Consider the following 25,595-nt stretch of genomic DNA (forward strand, 5'->3'; position numbering starts at 1 on the left):
TGGCCAGCGCCGGCCCGTCCCCCCGTTTTTCTCAGTTGTACTGGTTTCCAACATGTACTGTAATATATATATATATATATATATATATACATACATGGTATTTACTCTTGTCGCATGTTCCTCTTGCATGTTCCTCACAAATGGGGCCATTTTAACGGGAAATAAACAGGCTTCCTAACGATATAAAAGTTATTGCCAAGAAGCATTGTTAGCAGAACAGAGACACATTCTACCAAAGCACAAATTTCCAAACTTTTTGTTCTATGTACATATATATACACACACTGTATGCTATAACAGCATGTTCCAACCATGCATTGTGATTAGCCAAGAGACATTTGGAGCCATGCCAATAATCACGATACAATAACGGCTATAAATTGTGGACTAGTCCAGCTGGCATTAAGTGCCTATAGTGATGGTAAACAACAGGAAACTATTAGCTAAATTGAACACAATGCTAGTGTATGTTTCCTTGTAATTGTTTCATCTTTTGTGTTAGAATGTTGACTTGTTTTTCTGAATGCTTACGGGTACAAGAATTATGTATCCGCAAGGTGCAATAGTGCAAAGTATGTGAGCAACTCATACGCAACTCATACGTAAACGTTCCAAATGTTTATGGGTTATGGGCATAACATTTAGTCGTACACACACGCATATGACATAAAAAACACAGTATTCAATTATAGATGATGAATATTAACTAGGGAATGTGCATTTGGTTAAAATTGTGGCTTCCTCCCTGAAGAAAAATGAAACCACTCTAATTAAATTCTGTCAGTCTCAAGAAAAGCAAAGAACATTCTAATTATGTTAGGACAGGCAACTGATTAGAAGATTTTAGGAGATTATACTGCGGACATTTTTTTCTTTCTGTAAAGGGCTGTGGTTGAGCTCTAACATGAGAATGAAGCATTCTCCACAGATGTGGACAAACCGAAACACGGAAAGACATTGCTCAAATGCCGTGCTTTAATACCGAGCTACCAAACTGACACGAAACAAGAGGCTTTAGCCAAATCAATTTTGTTTGTCCCCACTGGAAGACAGAAGAATCGAGGACTTTGGACAATATAGCCTTAAGATTATAGGGTTAGAAATAAATTACCCACTTACTGTATATAAGTTACAGAAGCTGACACCAATATTGTCAGTCACAATCTCGGGCACACTGGCCTTTCACATTTGATTTATAAAAAACATTAAGTTGTTTTTATTTACGTGTGGGGTTTCTTTTACACACGTTTTAACTGTATGAACCCTAACGTTCCTATTCTGGGGCAAACTTTGGGTAAAAATAATCTATACGATCGGCTGTAGATCGCCTATTTTCTGTGAAGATATTTAGTGTAGAGGAAAAAACGGAGGGGGCCTAGTATAGAACCCTGGGGTACTCCGGTGAACTAAGTACAAAGGGTTTAAGTGGTTAATGCATTTTAATTAATCAATGCATTTTAACAAGACGGATCTTAAGGAACGCTCGTCCGACAGCGAAGGTCAAGAACGTCGTGACTTCGAATATAATGAAATCCTATTTTATGCATGCAAGAAATAAGAAAGCAACACATAGTGTCCACAAACAGCTCTATGCACCCTGAACCTCACCATCAAATAGGTAGGGCTGTGTGTGTGTGTGTGTGTGTGTGTGTGTGTGTGTGTGTGTGTGTGTGTGTGTGTGTGTGTGTGTGTGTGTGTGTGTGTGTGTGTGTGTGTGTGTGTGTGTGTGTCTCTCTAGATATATTCAGAAAGAACTGACCTGTGACTGACATTATCCAATGTCTGTGTGTCTCGGCTTTGATTGGAAGCTGAGAGGTACACCCTGAGCCCTGAGGTGATTGTCTTTTATGCTGGGATACAAACACACAGGCTGCACACACACACACACGCGCACACACACACACACACACACTCCCACCCACGCACATACATGGAAACGGGTACACACACTTACACATGCGTGGGTGGGCAGCAATGCACGCACATACTGTACGCACGCAAACGCACGCACACACACACAAACTCATGTACACAGTAAAATCCTCATTGTTCATCTATCCACTCCCTCGGAGTTAAATTAACACCAAATATTTTGCAGTGTATACAAACACAACCACGGAAGTGTGTACACACACTCTCGCACGCATGCACATGCACACAGACACACACGCACATACACACTCTTGCCTGTTGGCAGATAGAGGGCAGAGGGAAGGTGAAACCTGATTTAGACAGCAGAGAGAAATATGAGAGAGTCAGCAACATAATATCACACTACATATGAGAGAGAGAGAGAGATGGAGGAACGGAGGAGAGGAAGATGGAGGTAGGAGGATAAGCGTAGCGGACAGGATGAGGAATAGGAGAGAGGAGCAAAACACGGAGGGATATGAGGCGGAAAGAACTGAAACGAGGGGCTGAGGACGAGGAGGAGGGAGGAAGGATGAGATGAGATGAGAGGAGAGGAGAGGAGAGAGAGGGAGGACAGGAGGTGGTGAGAGAAAGAGAAAGTATGATTGGTTTGAAAGACAGAAAGAGGGTAGAAGAGAAGAGAAGAGAAGAGAAGAGAAGAGAAGAGAAGAGAAGAGAAGAGAAGAGAAGAGAAGAGAAGAGAAGAGAAGAGAAGAGAAGAGAAGAGAAGCATTGTCTTGCCCATGGATATAAGCAAAATAAAATCTCACGACTGAAAAATGCTGCTTTCACAGTGTGAAATAAGCCCACACACACACACACACCAGTGCCGTGTGTCCTAAACAACAACAACCACAACAAACCAGTTGAAGAAATTGCAGATTGAGACTTTTAGAGTTTTCTGGAAGACTGAACATGACATTCTATCGCTAGCTTGACCATTTAAAATACTTAAAATAACTTATGTGCAAGACACACTTCCATAGAAGACATGCTAACTTCTATGGCAGTGGTTCTCCAACTTTTTCGCGTCATAGGACCCCCAAATTGACACATATATCAATATATTAGCCAACGGACCCTCATTGGAAAATATATGCCAGGGACTGGATTTCTTGGGGGTCCCAATCTACATTGTAGTATCATCTCCATTGTTAATTTAACTCTGAGAGTGTACAAATGGTACCAAATGGACCCATTTGGTTCCATTTGTACACTCTCAGAGTTACAGACACCTAAGGTCAATTTGGTTCCTAACTACTAATTCGGCTGGGGACCCCTGGAACCCCCTCAAGGACCCCTGGGGGACCCCAAACCCCACTTTGAGAACCAATGTTCTATGGAATTCAAATGACAGCCGTATTATAAGCGACTGAGAACTTTTTAATCCATGTGAACTTGCCTGTCGTTTCCTGCAGGGGGCGCAGCGGGTGGCGACGCGGCTCCGGGCCCTCTAGGTTTGTTGACCTTGGCGTAGAGCCCGTCGAGAGGGTCGCCGCCGTCCGGGGCGTCACCGCCGCCATGACCTCCTCCGTGACCAGGGAAGGAGGCAGGCGGGCGCTGGGGAGAGGGCGTGCGGGCGTCGTGTGCGTGGTGGGCGTGGTGCGGGGCGGCGCCGTAAGGGGGCGACTGAGGCGTCGGCTGGGGGACGGAGGAGGCCGCGTCGTCGCCGCGCTCCCTGAAGTTGTGTATGCGGGCGTAGTTGGGGTCGGCGTCGTCGTCTTCCAGGTCGTCGTACGCTCCGCCGCCGCCTCTGGTCTGCCGCTCCCGCAGCTCCGAGTGTTTGGCCTCGATCCTGACACACAGACATCAAGACACATATAACTAGTAACTAGACTTTATGCTTCATAATAGGGATTCACCGATATATCGCCACATATCGGTATCGGACGATATTTGTCATTATCGGTCAATATCGGTATCGGCAAAAAATTATAATATATATATATATATATATAATTTTTTTTGCTGGTTAAAGTTACAGGAGTTTTTAGTCTATGGTGTTTGTGATATGAAATCTTACCATAATCACAGTAAACATTATCATGTCATTTTCAAGAGCTTTTTTTTAAAACTAACTCCAGTCACTTTCAGCTAAGCACAGCTGAGGTGGGTGTGTCACTGTCCAGCTGACGCTCGTTGACACTTGTTAATGTTACTTGCGTCAAGGCAATTATGTTGTGTTTCTGCAGATTCTGAACAGTTATTTCTTATAATGAAGATTTATTTGTGTACCCGGCACAAAAGGGGGAAATAATAATACCAAGAACTAAATAAATATCGGTTTCGGTATCGGCTAAATTGTTATTAAACGGTATGTCGGCCAAGAGTTTCCAAATCGGTGCATCCCTACTTCATAATAATACACTTTATTCATAAAGCACTTACAGTACATTGTCAAAGTAACATCAAATACAAGTACATTGCTGCATCAGGCTGCACAAAGGTTCATGAGGGTATTTGCAGTGATCCCAGAGGGAATGTTACTTTTCTGCATTTGACCCAGCTGTGTGCTGCTCAGAGTGAGCAAACAGGGGAGCAGTTAGGGCTTAAAATGTCTTGCTCAGGGACACTTTGACATGAAGCCTGGAGGAGCCGAGGATCGAACGGTAGGACAGCCGCTCTAAGCGCTGCGAGGCGTTGTGAGCTTCTACATTGGCTATTTCCGGCAAAGAGGTTTGATGTACAGGGGAATAAAGCAGACCAAGTACAGAGTGAAAGGTCAAGTTTACTAAGTTTTGAGGGTTGGTCAAATGTCTGAAAATACACATTAACATGAGTCCAACGTACACTGATGATAGTGCTGTCAAACAAGTCTATGAAGCTATCTACATACAGTATAGTATATACTGTATGTAGTGGGGGGGGGTCCCTGCTTCATCCATCTCTCAGCTAGGGGGTCCTGGGGCGGACAAACGTTGAAGACCCCTGTGTTAGGGACATACATCCTGCCAGTGTCTTTGAGCCACTGGCCTTAGAGCTGGAGCTTGGCCCCTGGACGCTGCTCAGCTGGCTTTACACAGCTGCTCCTAATTGCTGGGAGGGCTCAATGCTGAGGATGAATTCCCCCGTGGGGATCAATACGTATAACTCAAGAGACTCTCTGAGAGAGTCAGAGAGGGTACGCCACTGTATTGATTTGAATGTATACCCAAATTGAATATGTAACCGTAGCCTTGTTGGTTGGAAAAACAATAGTCATGAGTTATGACTATAATAGGTCTATAGGCACTCCGAGAGGTCTCGCTAATTTCACCACACAGCGACCCATCATGAAACCACAACTCAGGAATGACAAGCATGGAATAGAGGTGGGGGGGAGCGGGGGATAGAGAGGATATAAAGAATGGAAAGAATGCTAAAACAATAAAGGAAAGTATGATAGAAACGTTAGAGTGGTTTAGATAATGGGTTTCATGAGACTGAACAGCATGCAGCTGGAGAAAACGCAAGTGGAAATAAAATAATGGAAAATTCAACTAAGGTTTCAATCTGGACAAATTAAGTCCTACTCCAAAACTGTTGGAGTAGGATACAACGGGGCTCATATATTTCCAGTCATATCATCTCTAGACAGTCATACTAACATCTCTAGACAGAATTTTAACGCATCACAAGCAGATTGAACGGCAGTGCCTTGATTTTGGTACTTTTTCTGTTTTTAATTTGTCTAAGGACTCAACATTTCTCCTCTAGAGCACCTGATGTGGTTAAAATGTGCAAGGATGTCTTGCCTGTGTATTTACACTTTCCCATGTCATGCTGCAAGCTTCTTTGACAAACGGGCGAATAGGACCAGACTGGACTACTGACAGGACCATGTACCTCCCACACTTTGGCTTAATATTGAGCCGCATCTGTCAAAGAAAACAATAGTGTCATGCCCGAGCCTGAGGTGAATGCACCTCAACAACCACGAAATGCAGTCAAAAGAATGTGAAACTGCTTGATGATCTACTGTATGTACTTCAAGTAAAAAGCATTTTTTTTGTTGCTAATGTCTTTGTTACACCAGCATTGCTGTTGTGAAGCAGTTCTTATAGGAGAAATGTTTAAAAATATCGCCTTTTCCAGTTGGCAAGGAGACAGACAGGTAGAGGAGAGAGAAGTGCTTTGGTGAGAAGTACACTAATTCTCACCAAAGCACGTGAAAAAGTCAGTATTTGTACTGAGTTGTTGGATGTGTCCCCAGAAATAGAGCATATTAACACTTAAATAAAATGTATTGGGGTATATAAAAATAACACCCAGTTATCATAATTTGGGAGGAAATAGGCCTGTGACACTCCAACTCAATGAAGGATAAGAAGAAGAAGGTCCGCACACTGTTCTCAAGCTCCAAAAAACGTACTTTTTATTAATTATCTGTGAACACTCCAACTTAATACCAGCTTTAACCCCCCTCCCTCTTTTATAGTGTGCTTTTTCCATTCCAGGGCCAACCTGTATGTGGTGTGGTGAGTCTACACCGACCGAATCTCTCGACTGAAAGTGCACCATTTCTGCCAAATGTTTGCCTATTTCCGCCGAATGTTGACCTATTATGACACGCCCGCATTAGGGAAGCTAGGGTACATGTGGTCAAGCATGCATCTTTCAGTTATCCAAAATGAGCTTTTGGTCCTAGACAGGTCCCCACCTCTCTCTCTCCTCCTTCATCCTCTCCAGCTCCTCTTCGCTCAGAATGTCAGACTTCTGCCTCTGCAGGGCGGCCTTCGCCTCGCGCTTCTCGTCTTTCCGTTTCCCAAACCTGGAGAAGCAGAGAGAGAGAGAGCGTTTGAGGGGAGAAAGGAAGACAAAAACAACAACACATAAATCCTACGGCACCGCAGTGATTTACTGACATGTGCATCAATGGTATGCAGGGATGGGCTGGAGCCATCAGTGTCGTCTAATTCACTGGGTGACTGACATGCACTCGCATACGCACATGCACACCAACTGGATATGAGAGACATGAGTGCAAATACACTCACACACACACACACACACACACACACACACAGTACCATTCCGTGTCAGAGCCACAGATGCAGCCTGTGACTGAGCGTCACGGCCGATGGCGTGTTGACATGAATCATCTCTGCGCTCTCTTTCTCTCTCTCTCTCTCACACACACACGTGCACAGACTCCATTCCATGTGTGTGTGTGCACATGGTGTGGATCAGTCAGCCGCTAATGAAGAGTAGCTCGGTTCACTGTATCAATGTCACATGAAATGCCAATCGTGCCCTTCAGCCACATAAGAAATGCTAACACACACGCACACACCCAAATCCACACATGTACTGCACACATGCACACACAGTTGCGCACACTCTATGGATATTTCAATCACCATGTAGGGTAGATGTCATCTCCTTGAGATGGATCTTTCTTAAACACACACACGCACACACACACAGTACAGTATGTAGTCGTCCAACAAAAAACTGCATTGTCGTCCCCCCATCATAACTACATTCATATCTGATCTCATTTGACCATCAAATAACCAATAACACCCGCCCACACGTATGCGTTCTGATGTCAAATGGTTCCAGGCTTGATTTAAAATAAAAGGTAGTAAATACCCACCCACCCAAACCACACCCGTCAGTGTGTGTGTGTGTGTGCGTGTGCGTGTGCGTGTGCGTGTGTGCGTGCGTGCGTGCGTGTGTGTGTTGTTTGTTATGTTTGTGTAATAGTCAATAAAAACAGCCTAGTCAGCAAACCAAGACATGCCACAAGTCATTACCTGGAGAAAGCCATGAATCTCAGAGTCTGTTTGTCTGTGTGTCTCTCTCTCTCTCTCTCACTCACTCATTCACACAATCTCCTTCCACTGGCCCAGACAACATGTCATTGACTAATTGAATGATAACAGCTTCAGAATAAGCAGACATGCTGACATTTGCTGATGAGAAGTAACAGGGCCATTGTGTCTACGGGCCAGCGATATACACAATTTGGAGACAATAAGAGTTAACCGGCATTGACTTTTCGTATAGGATGGGAGACTGGTAAATGGAACAGAACATAATGGTTGAGCATAGAGGTCTGTATTGAGCAAATAAGCCAAATACTAGATGTAAATGTCACTGGTGAACATTTACAGCCGTAGTCCTGCTAAGGCTGCTATGATCCTTATAAACAATGGCACCTTTATGAATAACCTTTTTTCCGTCTTCTTCTTGCAAACTGTATGTTTATCTTGACAGAATACAACGTCATTACCTTAAACTATTTCAAACAAACTTTTTTTTTTTACATTGAAAAGGTTTGAGAACCACTGCGTTAGGTTGCAATTATGTACAGGCCTTAATCACTTAAACCCTATTTACTTTGTCATACGGGGGTGTTGCACAGCGGAAATCTACAGGCTCACCATATATTTTTGCTATAAAAATAATAATTTGAAAATTCTCTCCTGTATTGACATGCCCAAAATGGTATGCCAGGTTGAAAGCGGTCAATCAATTGTTGATTTAATTGCAAACTAAGGAGCCTGACATTTACAAAAAAAATATACCTGCAAAAATACTTTTAAAAGGGGACTCTTTTGGATCAACATTTTCCCCAGGTCTTGGGGACACTGAGACAGTGTGGCATTCACAACATGCGAGCCTTATCCCGCTGAACAACAAAGGCTCTTGCAAGGGCTCCAGTGGAGCTAATTTCCTTTGGTGAAACCCAACACCCCGCTAGGCTGTAAAGAGAGAAGGATATGGTTAATTGAGCCAGTCAAGCATGCTAAATAGTTAATGTCTCCAACATGTGAACCCTGACCTTATAAACATGTTTCATATTTTATTCATTGTGTGAATTTATTAATCTGCTATCCTGTCAGAGGCCCCCTGCTACCCGCTGCAATGTTTGAAGTATCACCACGCGTGCTAGTGTATTATTTAAAACATTTACGGCCATTTATAATGGTGTGAGTGCACGTGTTGCGCAACACGTGCGTGTGCCTACTGTATGTGGCGTGTGAGTCGAGCGCACTGATACTGCTCATGTATTAGGGTGTGTGTCAGTGTGTGTGAATACGCGTGCGCTGGCATGCATGTGTATGTGCCAACAAGTTGTGTCGTGGCTGTGCATCACAGTAAAACATTTTTTTTATGAAGTGTGTGTGTTTGTGTGTGCTTGTGTGTGTGTGTGTGTATGCGTACCCAGGTAATAATGTGTGTGTTTGAAATGCTTCATATGGACTAGGGGGGCAGAGAAGCCTATTTTCTCCTCATATAGGGGGTCCCGGTGTGCAGTCAAAGCCTAAGGGGGCCAGAGCTCTCTGTGCGTGTGCGCGCGTGTGTGCGTGTAGCTCACATGGGACAAGCTCTAATTAGCACTACCAACAGTGTTAGGGGCTCGATGTAGATTAGCCTCGTCTTCAACTCTTCCTCACCTTAATTTCACCTCTTTTCTTCTTAACGGCTTCTTTTTCTTTTCTCTTTTTTACGCCCAACCTTTCTTTCCACCGCAGCGTTTCCTACACAGTAAAGTCCTCAGTGTTAATTTATCCGTTTGTAACTCTGAGAGGGTACGAATGGAACCAAATGGACTTACTAGTCCAAATGGACTTACTAGTCCATTTGGTTCCATTTGTGCCCTCTCAGAGTTAAATGAACAGGGCTTTACAGCATACCGTCTCTCTCTCTCTCTCTCTCTCTGTTATTATGCTTACCTTTCCCTCACCTCTACCATGGTACGTTCCTCTTCACCTCGTTCCCTCGCACATCCTAAGTACCTCTTCTTCACCTGTACACCCTGGCTATTGAACTCCTTTCCCTGTCTCAGCACTTAACCTCTCGTCCCCTCTCATATCATCCTATTTCCTCTCCTCTGCTCTCACCATAGTCTCTTATAGCGCGCCCTGCATCCAACTTTCCAAGGAGAAAAAGAAACGTGTCAAGAAAGTTTTATTTGTCACTCACTCATACAGGTACAAGTACCAGGATGTTGTCGCTGCATGTCCCCAAGACTGTGTAACTAACAGCAGCAGCGTAAATATGCAAAAGATAATATACTGGGTTTGAAAGAACCCCAGCAATCCTTTTCTGGGCCGGGCATAATAGGCAAGCATGTGGTGAAAATAGCCGATTTTGTACATCAGGGATTTTCAGTAAAGAGATTTTTTTGGTGTAGAGGGGGAAAAAGGGAGTGGGCCTAGTATAGACCCCTGGGGGACACCGGTCAAAGTAGTATAGGGTTTGAGGTGTTAAAGGATCTACACCATGAATTAAAAAAATAATAATAATATTTAATATCATATTGTTTATGTCCCTGAAACGTTTTTCAAAAGGTTTGAGCCTAAATCAAGCCTCAGATATACTCATTCCAACTAACTTCTCTCTGGCTTATAAAGCACTTTCACCTGCAATACCACATTGTCCTGTTTGGCACGGGGCGCTATTGAGCCAGTTTGTATGCATGTTATCTCCTGGTTCTGTGTGGAAAAAGTAAAAAAAAAAAAAAAAACGGGAGGGATTGTACCCTGACGTGACGTCACGTCAGGGACCAAATCAGTTTGGCCTGTTTTGAGACCAATTTACAGAAAACCCCAGATTTGCTGTGAAAGCCTGAGCGTTCAAACTGGGGTATTTTTGGGGATAGAAGAGAGGTAGGGGAGACCAAAAACACACAAAAAGGAAGAAAAAGTTAAAATTCATGGTGTAGTCCCTTTAAAGGTAAGTATTATTGGGTCATAGTTAGATCTTCATATTGTTGTATTGCTGTCGCGCGGAAACCTCTTACAGTATAACCAAAACAGTTCCTTTTTTGTTATTATTTTTAAAATATTTTTAATAGTGAAAATAGCCGATCTACAAGCTCACTCAATGTTGTGAGCTTGTACATCGGCTATTTTCACGACTTTTGTGTGACACTCTTTTGCGATGAAGTAGGGCAATAATTCACGAAAAAAAGATACAAAGTTGAAATGTGGAGCCAAGTGGTTTCTGCCTGACAGCAACGATATCAGAGAGGAGTGAGAAATAGAAAAAACTATTATTATTATTATTATTATTATTTATGCCTTCGTCTTTGATTTTACAAGTGCCTCTTCCTTAATGCCTTTAGAGGTGTTACCAATGATACTAATTAATGCTCTGTTCTATTCTGGTCAAACAGAGTTAGGGTGCTGATATTGTGCATGTTGACTCACTGGAAACACTCTGCTACACCAGTGGGTCTCAAAGTGTGGTCCAGGGACCCTCATGGTTCCTTGAGGGGGTTCCAAATTGCCCCTTACAGGGGTGTTACTCTGATAAATGGAACAGAGCCTTTATTATCATTGGTAACACTGAAGGAAGAAAGGCAATTTCTTTCCAATATGGATGCTATACATAGAGCTTATTAACAGTGTATTTTGCGGTGTATGCGGTGTATCCACCTTCACGTTCAAAGGAACATCTCCAGTGTGACCATTAAGTAATAATAAGCTAACAAGCTAATGGTGTGGAACTTGAACTGGAATGGACAAGTAGTGAACCAAAGGAAGATATGTCTGCAGGGTCAGAGAGAGAGAGAGAGAGAGAGAGAGAGAGAGAGAGAGAGAGAGAGAGAGACAGAGAGAGAGACAGAGAGAGAGAGGGGTATAGGACACCTACAGACTTACTTAATTACCCCCTCCCTCAGGAATCTGTCCATACTCATTACTGGACACACACGCACGCACACGCACACTCCAATGTGCATAATGCACACTTTAAAGGGAGGAAAAAGAGGGAGACTGCCAGAGGAGACAGAGAGAGGGATGAAAAGGGAAAATGAGACGTGTGTTGTATTGTGTGTGTGTGTGTGTGTGTGTGAGACCGTACGAGTGTGTGTGAGAGAGAGAGAGATAGAGAGCGAGAAAGAGGGGAGACAGGAGAGAAAGGACTACACACTTGAGGAGCCACAGCATGCCAGGGAACGGTGGCAAAAAGAGAGAGAATAAAGAACGAATCAAAGAAACACAAAGAGAAACAGCTTCCTCTCTTTTCTCCTGCCAACACCCTCAGGCTGAGCACACAGCGCCCACACTGGGCTCCTCTGAGTGACTGTGTGTGTGTGTGCCTGTGTGCATGTGGTGTGTGTATGTGTGTGTATGCGCGTGAGTGTGCTCATCAATACCTGTGAGAAAATAAATTAAAAGAATGAGACAAGTAAAGTGGCTTGACTGATGATGTCACTGTGCCGACCTTTGCCCTTCCTCTCTAGTCTCAAACAAGCAGAATAACGGGCAGAAGAAGAAAGACACCGTTTCCATGGCAGCCGATTACAACAACGTAACAAGCTATTATAAGACTCTTAAGAGGAGGAAGATAATTCGTCTTTTATTCTTTATTCCTTCCTACACGGCAACATCCTCTGTTAACCACTTAAACCCCGTAGCGTCCCAATTCGGACGACAAGTAGGTCCATTTGGTTCCATCTGTAAGCTCTCAGAGTTAGACCTGTAAGGGTCCATTTGGAACCCCCCTCAAGGAACCATGAGGGGGTCCCTGGACCCCCACTTGGAGAACCGCCACCCTAGAGGATGAATCATACTGATATTGGGGTAGCCCTGCATGGCCGATAAGAACAGAGTTTCCACTTGCACATAAAAAAATCTAAAACAATCTAATGGCCCCGATTGACACAAATTTGGTTCCAAACAAAGAGAGAGAGCTCCAAAATGATCTGATGGATAAGCCATGGAAAATGTGCTGTTCTCCCTGGAGGATGAACCCTTATTGATTTGTTTGGAGGGGCTTTCACTGTGGTTTCACTCTTGGGTCCTTTCAGCCTCTGAAGTGTACTCAGACCATGACAGTGGTTTGTGGATAATGTGAACACACTAGGCATGTAACGACTTATCGTAAATCGATTCAAATCGATTCAAAGTGATGACAATGGAAATCGATTTAATAAAAAAATGTTTTATCGCGATGCAAACAGCAGGAGAAAAAAAAGAAGAAAATACGGGAAGAGTAAGAGAATTGATAAAAAATACGTTTTCAATCATTGCTACTGTATTGAAAAGAGGATAAGAGAAAACACAGTATTGTACCAAAAAAAATGTTTTAAAAGAGAGAAGAAAATACTGGATTTGTGTAATAGAAATAATTACACCTATTCGGTCATTTGTCTGGAAACTAATTTTGTGTTAAAAAAAAGTGGAAAATCGTGTTGTGAACCTAGTATCAAGCCAAAGTTCGACCACATCAGGAAGTGGTCCGAGTACGGTTCCTTTGTGTGAACAAGAAAAGGACTGTTTATATATTTAGTTGGTATATTTAATGGTTCAACTGAGTTGACCACTTAACCCCTATACTTAGTTCACCGGATCGCCAAGAGCTCTATACAACTTTAAATATCTTAGCTGAAAATAGTCGCTCACAACATGTTGCAACGTAAGGCATTGTGAGCTTGTAGATCAGCTATTTTCACCAACTGTTCCCCAGAATAGGGATGCTAGGATTCAAGTGGCTAACCCATAGCATCCCGATTCATCCCTATGCTATAATCAAGGCCAGCTTTATGAATATTTTTTTTTCCTGAAGTACATATGGGTTTAAGTGGTTAAATAGAACAATATGTGACAAGGCCCTAGTTTGAGGACAGTGACATTAATTGATGGGTTTGGGAGTTTGACACAGCAGTGGGATCAGCGAGGCTGGTGCAAATATAATGAAAAGGTACAACCCACAACAAGAACGCTTTTATTGGATTTTACTTTGCCATTTTACTATCGGCCTATGCGTCCTTTCCAGTAGACGTGGTTCTCTAAATAAGGGGGAAGAAGCCAGTGGGACATGATATTTGTTTGCCAGATAGATATGGCTGTCATTAATCAAACTTGCACACTGTCAGCGGAATATTGCTGACACGCCCACAACGGGAAGATCACAGTCACAGTGGCGGTGTGTGTCTCAATGCTTGGGAAGCTCTGCACTGATGAGGTATTTCACTTTTGTTATAGGGCAGATCGATATGGACAAAATCAAATATGCCAATGTTTTTGACCAAATACCTTGATAAAAAATATATACAGTATATTGTCACAATACAATATTATATAAGTTTAGCGGAAATAGCCAATCTACAAGCTCACAACGCGTCGGGACGCGTTGTGAGCTTGTAGATTGATAACAGTTTAAGTGATTAAAACCAGAAAAAGACAAACATTATGCCATGTCAAGATATTACGTCACAGTCACAGACTTTGCCTGTCATGTCCTAGGTCTTGTATTTCTATGTTATGTTCATGTTCTAGTTTCCATGGTTCTATGTTCTTGTCTTCCCCAGCTGTATCTCATGTGTATATTCCCCAGTCAGTCATTGTCGGGTCATTGCTTGGTGTCACTTCATTAGTTAGTTACGGTAGTTTGTATATTAAAACACCCAACCATGGGTTTTTGATCACTATACCTGCCTGGCTGCCCTGCTTTAGGGTCCTCACCACACAGATATCCCGAATCCCAAATTATATCTAGTCTCATATCACAATATCAATAATATCGATATATTGCCCCAGCCCTGGTTTCTGTGTGGAACTCACTGACAAACACTGCACTGGGTAGTGTGTTTATTTATTGGCTGAGTGTGGCAGTTTCACACAAGAGGCCTTTTGATAAGTTCACACACCGAACACTTCACCTTGCTTCACTTGCACGAGTTGATTCACATTACTTAAGCAAATGTTTCGCTCAAGATTAAATATGTAATGTGTATCACGTCCTTCGCGCTCCCCGGTGCAAATTTGCGTCTATTTGCACGTCTTTGCATTGAAACTCTTTCACATTCAGTGTGAAGAACACCATCAACAAAATTTGTTCCAGAAGGTTGATTTGGTTGAAACTTGCACCTACATTAGTGAAAAATGGCAACACACACACACACACACACACACACACACACACACACACACACACACACACACACACACACACACACACACACACACACACACACACACACACACACACACACACACACACACACACACACACACACAGGCGGCAGAGTTGGAATGTGATCAAACATTGATGTTGTTTCTAACGGATATGACAAATCACTGAGTCGTGCTTTAGGAACCAGCGCTGGGGTCTGTAATGGATATGACTGATCGCTCAGCGCCTGCGTTTAAGAATTGATGATGTTGTCAATGACCACGACACAGGCTATTAGTAACCCAGCAGAAAACACCTCACATTGTTCTCCCACTCAACCCATTATCAGAGACAAACTTGTTTCTACCTACCTGTAGCTCATGGAGAAAAGCCCCATTCCATTTTGTTGCATGGTGGCGACGCGCACCAAAATATATATATATATATATATATATATATATATATATATATATATATATATATATATATTATATATCATTGCTGTCGGGCAGAAACCTCTCATCTCCATATTTAATTTTTTGTAAATTAACGCCCTACTTGATCATAATATTACAGCATCACACAAAAGCATCAGAAGTAGCAGATCTACAAGCTCGAAACGCGCTTCGCGCCGCGTTTCGAGCCACGTTTCGAGCTTGTCGATCCGCTACTTTTGCTATTTTTGAATTTGAATGCTGAAAAGTAACGGTTTCGGACATATGAGGTTTCCACCCGACAGATACGATATATTTTCGGTGCGTGACGCCAGCAGGTAACCAAGTATAAATCATCGGGCCTTATCCAAGGCAAACACACTCACAGACTGAAACCATTGAGGGATTTCAACAAACAAAATCACAATCATGACTCCAGTATTGTTTCTAATTTATTTTTTTTACAGGGCAATCAACAATCACAGTGAGTATAAACAGCCAATTAGCACACAGGTCTGACATCTATATTACTGCCTAGATGTTGTTGGAGGGAACAGAATGGGAGACTCATGCATATTCATGACCTATAACAACACAATCTGTATGGGGAAGCGTTATGCAAAGCCATTAGCATGAGGAGGAAAGAGCTAATTAGAAAAATGTACACACAGGTTCCCCAACGCTCCCATCTGGACATGTATGGGACTATGAGGAAGGTAGCGAGGAGTTCGAGGACGCACGCACGCACGCACCCGCACGCACGCACGCACGCACACACACACATGCGCGAGTAACATGCTGCATCATGTGAAGAGCAGATTGCACACACACATTCACATGTAAACACCAGAGGTGGAAGAAGTACTCAGATTGTTTACTTAGGTAAAAGTATCATTACCACAATATAAAAATACAGGGAAAAGTCCTGTATTCAAATTTGACTGGAGTAAAAGTACAAAAGTATTGGCATCAAAATGTACTTACATTACTGTAAGTAAAAGTACTCAAATGTTTCAAAATCTTTCGAAAATAGTAGATCTACAAGTTATCAGCGCGTCGCATCTAGAGCTTGGAGATCGGCCAATTTCGACCAGCCCAACAATAAAATAGGGCTTATGTGGCTAATGTATGTTTTGTAATATAATAATTTTAATCTGCAAAGTAACTAAAGTTTTCAAAGAATTGTAGTGCAGTAAAAAGTACAATATTTGAATAGAAGTAAAAGCATAGAAAATTTGAAATACTCGAGTAAAGTAAAAAAGAAATACCTCAAAATTTCACTTAAGTCCAGTATTTGAGTACATGTACATAGTTACTTTACACCACCGAACACACATAAAGAAACACTAAACGCAGAGTGATGCACTGACCCAGATGGGCACACACATGCACACACACATACACAGAGGTGTGTAGAGCGGCATTCAGGGGGCTGTGTGTCACGCTCCTGCCCAGGAAAGGACAACAATCTGTCTCTCACTTCAACCATTCTTCACTGTTTCTCACCCCCTCCCCTCTGCCACTCTTTGACACGCCCCCTCGGCTGGGATTGGCAGATGGGGTCCTGGGGAAAATGAATGATTGACAGTTGTGACACGCACCACAAACGCAGGCATACAAGCCTCATACTTTACACGAGCACGCTGTGCTGATGCACAGTACATGCACAGTGCACAGACGCGGCATCAAGCGCGCACACACAGGCACACACACACACAGTCACTGTTGGGCAAAAACTTTGTATCTCCAAATTTTTTTTTTTTGACTTTTCCATAAATGAATGCCCTATTTTATAGGTATGTCGTATTAAAGTGTTGCGCTAAAGTAGTGAAAATAACCAATCTACAACTTCACAATACAATTGGTTGTGGAATGCAATATTTAAAGTGGGTTTTATACATATATTCAACCAATAAAACAGTATTAACAAGAGCTTGTGACTAAATAATAACTACTTTTTTCCCATTTCCTGAAAAGTTACAGACAGACAGACACACAGACACACACACACACACACACACACACACACACACGCGCGGAAGGAAAGCGGAGAAACAAAGACAACACATCGCACACTAATGATTGGCAGCCGTGACATCAGTCAGTGACACCCTAATGACTTTCTGTCGGGCCGTCTGATTGGCAGCTGGTGGGCCCCGCCCCCTCTGTACCCCCCACCCCCCCCAAGCATGCGCTCTCTAATTAATGAACAATGACAGCCGACGTCTGGTCTAAAGGCTGGAGCAATTAAAGGACAAGCATAAATTACTCATCTCTGCATCTGTCTATCGTCTATGTTGATTCTGTCGTTCAGTCTCTTTGCAGCTTTGTCTTTTTTTGTGTCAAAAAAAGAAAAGAGGTCATTGTTTCTCTCTCCATTTGTGAGAATTTTTTGTCTGTTTGTCACCCCCGTCCCCTTTCACGTCTTCCTCTGTGCCAGCGTGCTTTTGTTTTCCACTGTGAACATCTTTCTATGTGAACTGGTTATGGCCGTTTTAACGGTGTGAACATTGCATGGTTTCTGACCTTTTCTGTCACTCTCTGTCATCGTGTCAGATATGTGTCCCCCCGACACATATCTGGGCTGTTATTTGTACACAGTTGTATCTGGAGTGTTCCTATTTTTGGCGAAGGGATTTGGTGTAGACGGAAGAAAGCGGTCAAAGTAAAATTGTAACCAGGGCAGGAATTTCAAGGGAGGCTACCAAGGCCATTGCCTCTCAGTTTGGCCTTGTGCCCCTCAAAGAAATGGCATGCTCTGAGGCCACAGTGGCCTTAATGCCCCAGCTGACTGTACCACTTTCTCCTCCGTCTCTTTCTTGTCAATGTGTAGACACCAGTGTCTCTTTCTTGTCATGTAGACACCAGTGTCTTTTGTTGAGATTCTGAATTCTTAACTCCCCTGAGTCCCCATCTTTAAACCAATCCAGTGACTTTGATTGGTGCAGGGCTGAGCATGGTTCAGATTGTAAATACCATTATTTATTTCACCGCAGATAGTCTACATATTCATTTAAAATCATCCTTAACCCTTAAATTCTATTAATTATTTCAATGGGCTAAAATCTTGTTGGCATTGGGCCTTTTTGCCCTAAAAAAATGGACAACACCAAAGGCCAAGTGGCCTTGCCCCTAAAATGACAAAATTCCGCCTGGTTGTAACTCAAGTCCGATTCTCTAAGACTAGAGGGTGGTTAATTCAGAAAGTGTAAGAATTGACCCGTTTGGGAATTGTTTTTCTAACTGAAAGGATCCATTTTTACACGTACACTTATTATGGGTCAATTTTGACACTTTCCGAGTTAAGGGACTACTCTCAGGTTCTACTGTGCATTACTGCCTCGGTGCCTGGCAGTAAAGTTTGTACATAATGATAATGTGTGTGTGTGTAGTGACAACGACACTCTCCCCTGGTGGTCAACAACAGTGCTGTCAACCTTCAGAGACATCGCAAACAAAGACAAAAGCTGTGACAACATGAAAACGTACAGGAGACACTAAAGACCCTTTCCATTATAAAGTAGATAAGAGATCTTAGGACAGCCTGATAGCAAGTCAGAGATCCAAATGCACGCAGAATGTCACACACTCAAGTACACTTACATATACTGTACACACAGCACAAGCGTGTAGATTCACACACATAATTGTGCACATAACACAATGTAAACCCTCCACACGTACTGTACAATTAGACATGCACGTGCGAACACACACACACACACGCACACACACACACACACACACACACACACACACACACACACACACACACACACACACACACACACACACACACACACACACACACACACACACACACACACACACACACACACACACACACACACACACACACATCCCATTTCCAGCTGCCTCACAGTCACAAATAATAGCAGATCTGTCCAATCAGAACCCTGCCTGTAGATGACAGTCATTCAGGTGATTGCACAAAGTAAGACCATTTTCTACAGCAGAGCCTCTAATCTACACACACACTACACACACACACGCGCACGCATGTAGACAGACACACACATAGACAATATGCACACACATACAGTATAGACATGGGCTAACAGGCCCTAGCATGGAGCTCAAACATAATGGACCCCACAATGGAGCTCGTCATTCCTAATGGGCCCCACGAGCAGAGCTCAGCTAATAGGCCACACGATGGAGCACTTTGGGATAACAGCAATGCTGCATTATGGACAATTGGACAGAGAGGAAAGCAGGGCGAGTGTGGGGGGAGAGAGGGTAATTATGGCTGCCAAAAAAGTGAGAGAGAGAGAGAGAGAGAGAGAGAGGTTGAGATGGAGGTTGAGATAGGGTTTTGTGATTGTAAGTATAACCACTTCAATCTGGCATGTCCTTGTATTCATTCTTTCCTTCTTCCTTCTTTCCTTCCTTCCTAGGCATTCCGATTATCATTCTGTCTTCACACTCACACTGTTTTGATTGATGTTTGTATTGACAAATACATGCCAAGAGGATAAAACACAAAACAGCTTGAGAACTTGTTTCCATTGTGGTCCTCTGAGTGCAAAAGTGTGTGTGTGTGTGTGTGTGTGTGTGTGTGTGTGTGTGTGTGTGTGTGTGTGTGTGTGTGTGTGTGTGTGTGTGTGTGTTTTGAAAACACCAAAAGTTGCGTCTCACTGCAATCTATAGTAAGCTAATTACAACAGCTGTGTAGCTCAGGTCTAAATACTATTTATTTTAGCTCAGAGTTATGTTCTCTGTGTGTGTGTGTGTATATAATATAATGAATACAAAAGTTCTATTGTATTCATTATATTATGTTTACCCATTAAATGTGTACTGTATATCATTATTTGTTCTAAGGAATTTCAATAGATTTCTCCGTGGGGAATGATATTGTCAATTTGTTACTTTGTTTTTTCCTTTGAGAACATAACTCGGAGCTAAATTAAATAGTATTTCGACTACGGACCTGAGCTACACAGTGTTGAAATTAGCTTACTATAGATTGCATTGAGACACAACTTTTGGTGTTTTCAAGATGTCTCTCCTCAACTCTGACAAGCCCACCCACCCCCCCACACACCCCCCCACACACACACACACACACACACACACACACACACACACACACACACACACACACACACACACACACACACACACAACCAGAGGACAGCAGGTCATGAATAGAGTCGGCTGAGCATTCATCCATATATTATCACAGATTTTCATAAATTCACACGCACACACACCAACTGCTTTTGTAACATCACACTTTTCATCCAACAGACCTCATTATTATGGACTGAGACTCGGGCCCTCTGGACTGGACTGTGGTGTGTCTGTGTCTGTGTGTGTCTGTGTCTGTGTCTGTGTCTGTGTCTGTGTGTGTGTGTGTGTGTGTGTGTGTGTGTGTGTGTGTGTGTGTGCGCGCGTGCGTGTGTTCTGCTACCTCCTGTCCATCTTTGATGGTGAGACAAGGACATATGAGAAGAACAAACACAGGAGAAGACAGAAGTTGAGTACAATGTCACGAGGTCTGGTGAGAGCGATGAACAGAAGGAGAGAGGTCTGGTCACACACACACGCACGCACACGCACACACAGGCCGATTATACAAATCAAATGCCACCCAACATTTTTCAAATCGGCCCTATGGTGGCACTATAACAGGCCGATTCACATTTTTACGTATAACTGGACCGATCGGCGTGAAACTTTGCACGCACACTCCCTAGAGCCCAAGGAAAAACCTCTGCCCTGCATTTTTCACATCTGCCTTTTATTTGCAAAACACATTTCTTGATATTACTCCTACAGATTTTGTCCAAACAACGGTACACATTATCTCTAAAGTCATGTGATCAACACGTTTGTCCAATTTTTCATAATCCATAATCCACTGATTGGGTAAGATTGACATCCAAAGTTTGCAGCAGTGGCTTGTTTTGAACAAAATACCTCAAATCATAAACGCAGCGTCTGATTGCCGTGAAACTTTGCACGCACATTCCCACTAGGCCGAGGAAGACATGCCATCCTTTTCACATTGTCCTGTTATAGCACCACCAGGAGGCCGATCTTTGCTAAACACATTTTTACTCCTACAGATTTTGGCCAAATCGGTACACGTTATAGTCATGTGATCATGTGATTCTATAAAGGCATTTGCAGAATCGGCATCAGGTCTTAATGGGTTAAAATGCACACATGCACACCCACCTGGACACGGCCCTAGACAGAGGGAAACAAACACATTGCGTCTGTTGAAGATTCACACTAACTTGGCTCTAACTATCTCTGACACCCGTCTGACTGTGTGACCAATCACATTTGAACGCCTCATGAATATTCATGGTGCCAGGAGGGTTTAAGCCTGCTGAAGTTACAAACTCGCACACGTTGGCACAAGCATGCACACACACACACACACACACACGCAAACGCACGCACACGCAACCCTTGAGCGCACGCACATGCACATCATCATGCACATGATTGACAGGTTTGATTGGCATGTGGCAGCAGTCCAGATAGCAGGCTCATCCCTGCCAGCTGTCCACTTTAAACAGCATCATTGTGGGATCGCTAAAGCGATCACACTACTGTTATTGTCAACACCGTTTTTTGGCCCCTAACTAGTCCTTCATACTTTTAGCTACAAACTCCGTTCCAACTCTTCAACGTTCGGCCTACTCAGGACATGTCGGCTACCATTTGAATTTTTGAAATAATTTGTACTTTTAGAGATATTTCACTTTTTACTTCTAAAAAACTCCCATTCATTTCAATGGAGAAATTCATACTTTTAGATAGAAACTCCGTTCCAACTCTATAACGTTCAGCCTACTTAGGACATATTGGCTACCATTAGAATTTTTTGAAATAATTTGTACTTTTAGAGATATTTCACTTTTTAAATAGTAAAAATACTTAAAAGTTGATAAAAAGAGTAAAAATACTTAAAAGTTGTAAAAATTAGTAAAAGCTACTTTAAAGTAAATAAAGTGACTAAAAATACTTTAAAGTAAATACCTTGAGTAAAAATACTTAAGAGTACTTATATTGAGTAAAAATACTTAAAAGTACTCAAAATGAGTAAAAATACTTAAAAGTTGAAAAAAATAGTAAAAATACTTAAAAGTTGATAAAAAGAGTAAAAATACTTAAAAGTTGTAAAAATTAGTAAAAGCTACTTTAAAGTAAATAAAGTGACTAAAAATACTTTAAAGTAAGTACCTTGATTAAAAATACTTAAGAGTACTTATACTGAGTAAAAATACTTAAAAGTACTCAACATGAGTAAAAATACTTGAAAGTTGAAAAAAATAGTAAAAATACTTAAAAGTTGTAAAAATTAGTAAAAAATACTTTAAAGTAAATAAAGTGACTAAAAATAATTTAAAGTAAATACCCTTTAGAACCTTTCAAACCTTTAGAACCTCTTAAACCTTTAGAACCTCTTAAACCTTTCAAACCTTTCAAACCTTTCAAACCTTTCAAACCTTTAGAACCTTTCAAACCTTTAGAACCTCTTAAACCTTTCAAACCTTTAGAACCTCTTAAACCTTTCAAACCTTTCAAACCTTTCAAACCTTTAGAACCATTCAAAGCTTTAGAACCTTTAGAACCTCTTAAACCTTTCAAACCTTTCAAACCTCTTAAACCTTTCAAACCTTTAGAACCTTTAGAACCTTTCAAAACTTTAGAACCTTTAGAACCTTTAGAACCTTTAGAACCTTTAGAACCTTTAAAACCTTTAAAACCTTTAAAACCTTTAAAACCTTTCAAACCTTTCAAACCTTTAAACCTTTCAAACCTTTAACTCTACTAACACTATCAATACTCAATACCATCAACATTCTTAGCGATCCCACACTGTTTCTTCAGGAACAGTACCTTCTAGTTCTAGATATTATTCACACTGTCTGGCTTCAGTGTCTGAAATGACAATACGAACACAATGGTGCTGATTAACGGCTTCCAAAAAAATCTGCTATGAAACAGGTGTATTCAAGGTTCTGGGGGAATTATTCATCAAGGTTTAACAGAGTCAGGGAGGTATTCAATATTCACTGAAGGAGGCACCAGAGGAAAGGCCATAGAGTGCCACTATAATCAGTATATAGGGTTCATCGGGAGCATGAAGTTGTACAGCGAATTCAATTGTAATCCAGCCAGTAGTTTTCAAGATACGTTGTTTGGGATCAAAGTGGTTGAAGGACGGACAGAAAGACAGACATTGGGCCTCATTCACCAATAACTTTGTTTTCTTCTTAAATTTCTTCCTAAGTGAATTCCAAAGAGAAGTCGAGTCAGATTCATGAAGCATTCTTAAAAGGCAGAATTGTTCGTAACTATATGTTCTTATGATGATGAATCCCAATCCTCATAACTTGAAGGGGTGTGCCTATTATTATTATTATTGAATTGTTTTTATTGATTCTCGACACCAACAATACATTCATACATACATACATCACAGGACAGCACATAGCCACACTATACATTAACAATACCTTGAATAAATAGACAGTAATACAAATATCCAAAAATAAAACCCAAAAATAAATTACAAGAAAAGAAAAAAATACATGTCGTTCTCATACAGATTGTCACTTGCCATTAGTAGTTCACCGTCCTATACCTAAGTGTCCCCAGCCGGGAATCTCAGCAAGTCTGCTCTTAGAGTGTAACCTATGAAACACTTTGAATTGAAGTAGTCCATGTCTGATGCAGACAGATGATGAATGTATTCTTTTAATTGCCAGCTGCCAAGAAATATCGGGGATTTAAAGTCCCATATCATTACACCAGGACTCCCTAATGCGGTCCAGTGATGGGGATGCCATCTCTTGAATATCGCTATATATTTTAAAAAAATACATTAAAATAAAATAAATTCTACTCTATAAGATAAGCTTCTCAATAGGGGTGGGACGATATGGGTACCTCACGATACGATATATATCACGATATTAGGCCCACGATAACAATATATATCACGATATTCGACGATATTCGATATATTGCGATATCACGATATTTTATATATTTTGCAAGAAATTTTCACCAAAGATATATCACGATATCTGAAACTATCGATATAATGAAATATCACGATATATTGCATGAAATTTCACCAACGATATATCACGATAGTCCTTGTATTCAATTCATTAACACATAAAATAGCACCAAACAGTTCAAAATCATCATTACAGAAATACAGAGTAGGAAAAACAACGTATTTTTTTTCTTCTTTTTTATATAGATTTTTTTCGGCAGTATATCGATTATTTATCGCGGGAGAAAGTATCGCGATATATCGCGATATCGATATATCGTCCCACCCCTACTTCTCAACCTACTGATAGTGGTGCATGAATATACTTCTATACACAGCAGTCAGAAAAAGGTCTAGGCCTGCAAACGTTGTCTGTACAAAAGATTTTCCAAAAACAAACACAGTTACAGTACCATGTGAATATACTCCACATAACGAGATAATGAAGAGAAGGAGAAGTAGAAAATTGACTAACAAGAATAGGGTGGCTGTAAATATGTTCTTCGTTGACCCGTCTAAAACAATAAAGGTTAAATTGGTTGACATAAAACTAACATGGTTGACAAACCATAATAATCTCCTACTGGCTTAGTGGTGGCAATTCTTTCATCATCTCCATGGAGACAGAAGTCTATTTCCAGTGGCGGAGCAGAATCATAACATTGCAATATAAAAATATGATTCGAATGGCAACCGTGTGTGTGTGTGAGTGTGGGCACGTGCGTGTGCGCTGCGTGCGTGCTGCGTGCATATTTCTATCTTTGTGAGAACCAAAATGAACCAACAGATGCAATTTAAGGGTTAGGGTTGTGTGTGTGTGTGTGTGTGTGTGTTTGTGCGTGCATGCGTGCGTTGTAGCATAGCACAGCCACGTGATGAAGTAGAAATGAGCCTCAACTCTAGCGAGTAAACAGATGAACAACATGCGAATCCACTGTGGATTGACAGGGCAATAGATTCAAGATGGGGATGTCCCACATGGGTATACTACGTACGTACGTACGTACGTACAATACGCCAACAAGATCAAAGGAAGCTTGTTCAGAGATCCTCCCGGAAAAAAAGACTAGAAGACAGCCCTCCAAGAGTTTGTAAAAGCAGAAACAGAAGTCTCCTAATTTCTTTGTCCTTGCTGAAATATTTACTCAACAGACGCACACAAAGAAAACATGCTGACGCTTTTCGGTGTAGAGCCTTCGTCAGAGCAAGATCAAAGCTGCCTTCCTGGATGCAGTCCAGAGCCGCGCTAGCCAAGCCACCATTATTTTGTACACTCTGAGTTAACCCATTAACCACTTAAACCCCATATGGGTAACCGGAGTCCCTCAGGGCTCAATACTAGAGTATTTTGTGTTTTCTGTTTC

The 25,595-nt window shown here is 41.8% G+C and overlaps 1 protein-coding gene across 1 annotated transcript in view; it reads right to left on the minus strand.

Annotated features, from left to right (window-relative positions):
- Positions 1–25,595, minus strand: part of LOC308073730 (partitioning defective 3 homolog B-like) — a 381,612-nt gene that overhangs the window by 124,198 nt on the left and 231,819 nt on the right. Inside the window, exons 20-21 of the mRNA XM_080412818.1 lie at positions 6,551–6,661; positions 3,314–3,706 (exon numbers count right to left, since the gene is read on the minus strand). Of these exons, the coding sequence (XP_080268944.1) occupies positions 3,314–3,706; positions 6,551–6,661 (504 nt within the window). The remainder of the gene's footprint in view (positions 1–3,313; positions 3,707–6,550; positions 6,662–25,595) is intronic.

The sequence above is a fragment of the Gymnoscopelus braueri genome (assembly GCF_963280865.1).
Source record: "Gymnoscopelus braueri genome assembly, chromosome: 18".
NCBI classification, from domain to species: domain Eukaryota; kingdom Metazoa; phylum Chordata; class Actinopteri; order Myctophiformes; family Myctophidae; genus Gymnoscopelus; species Gymnoscopelus braueri.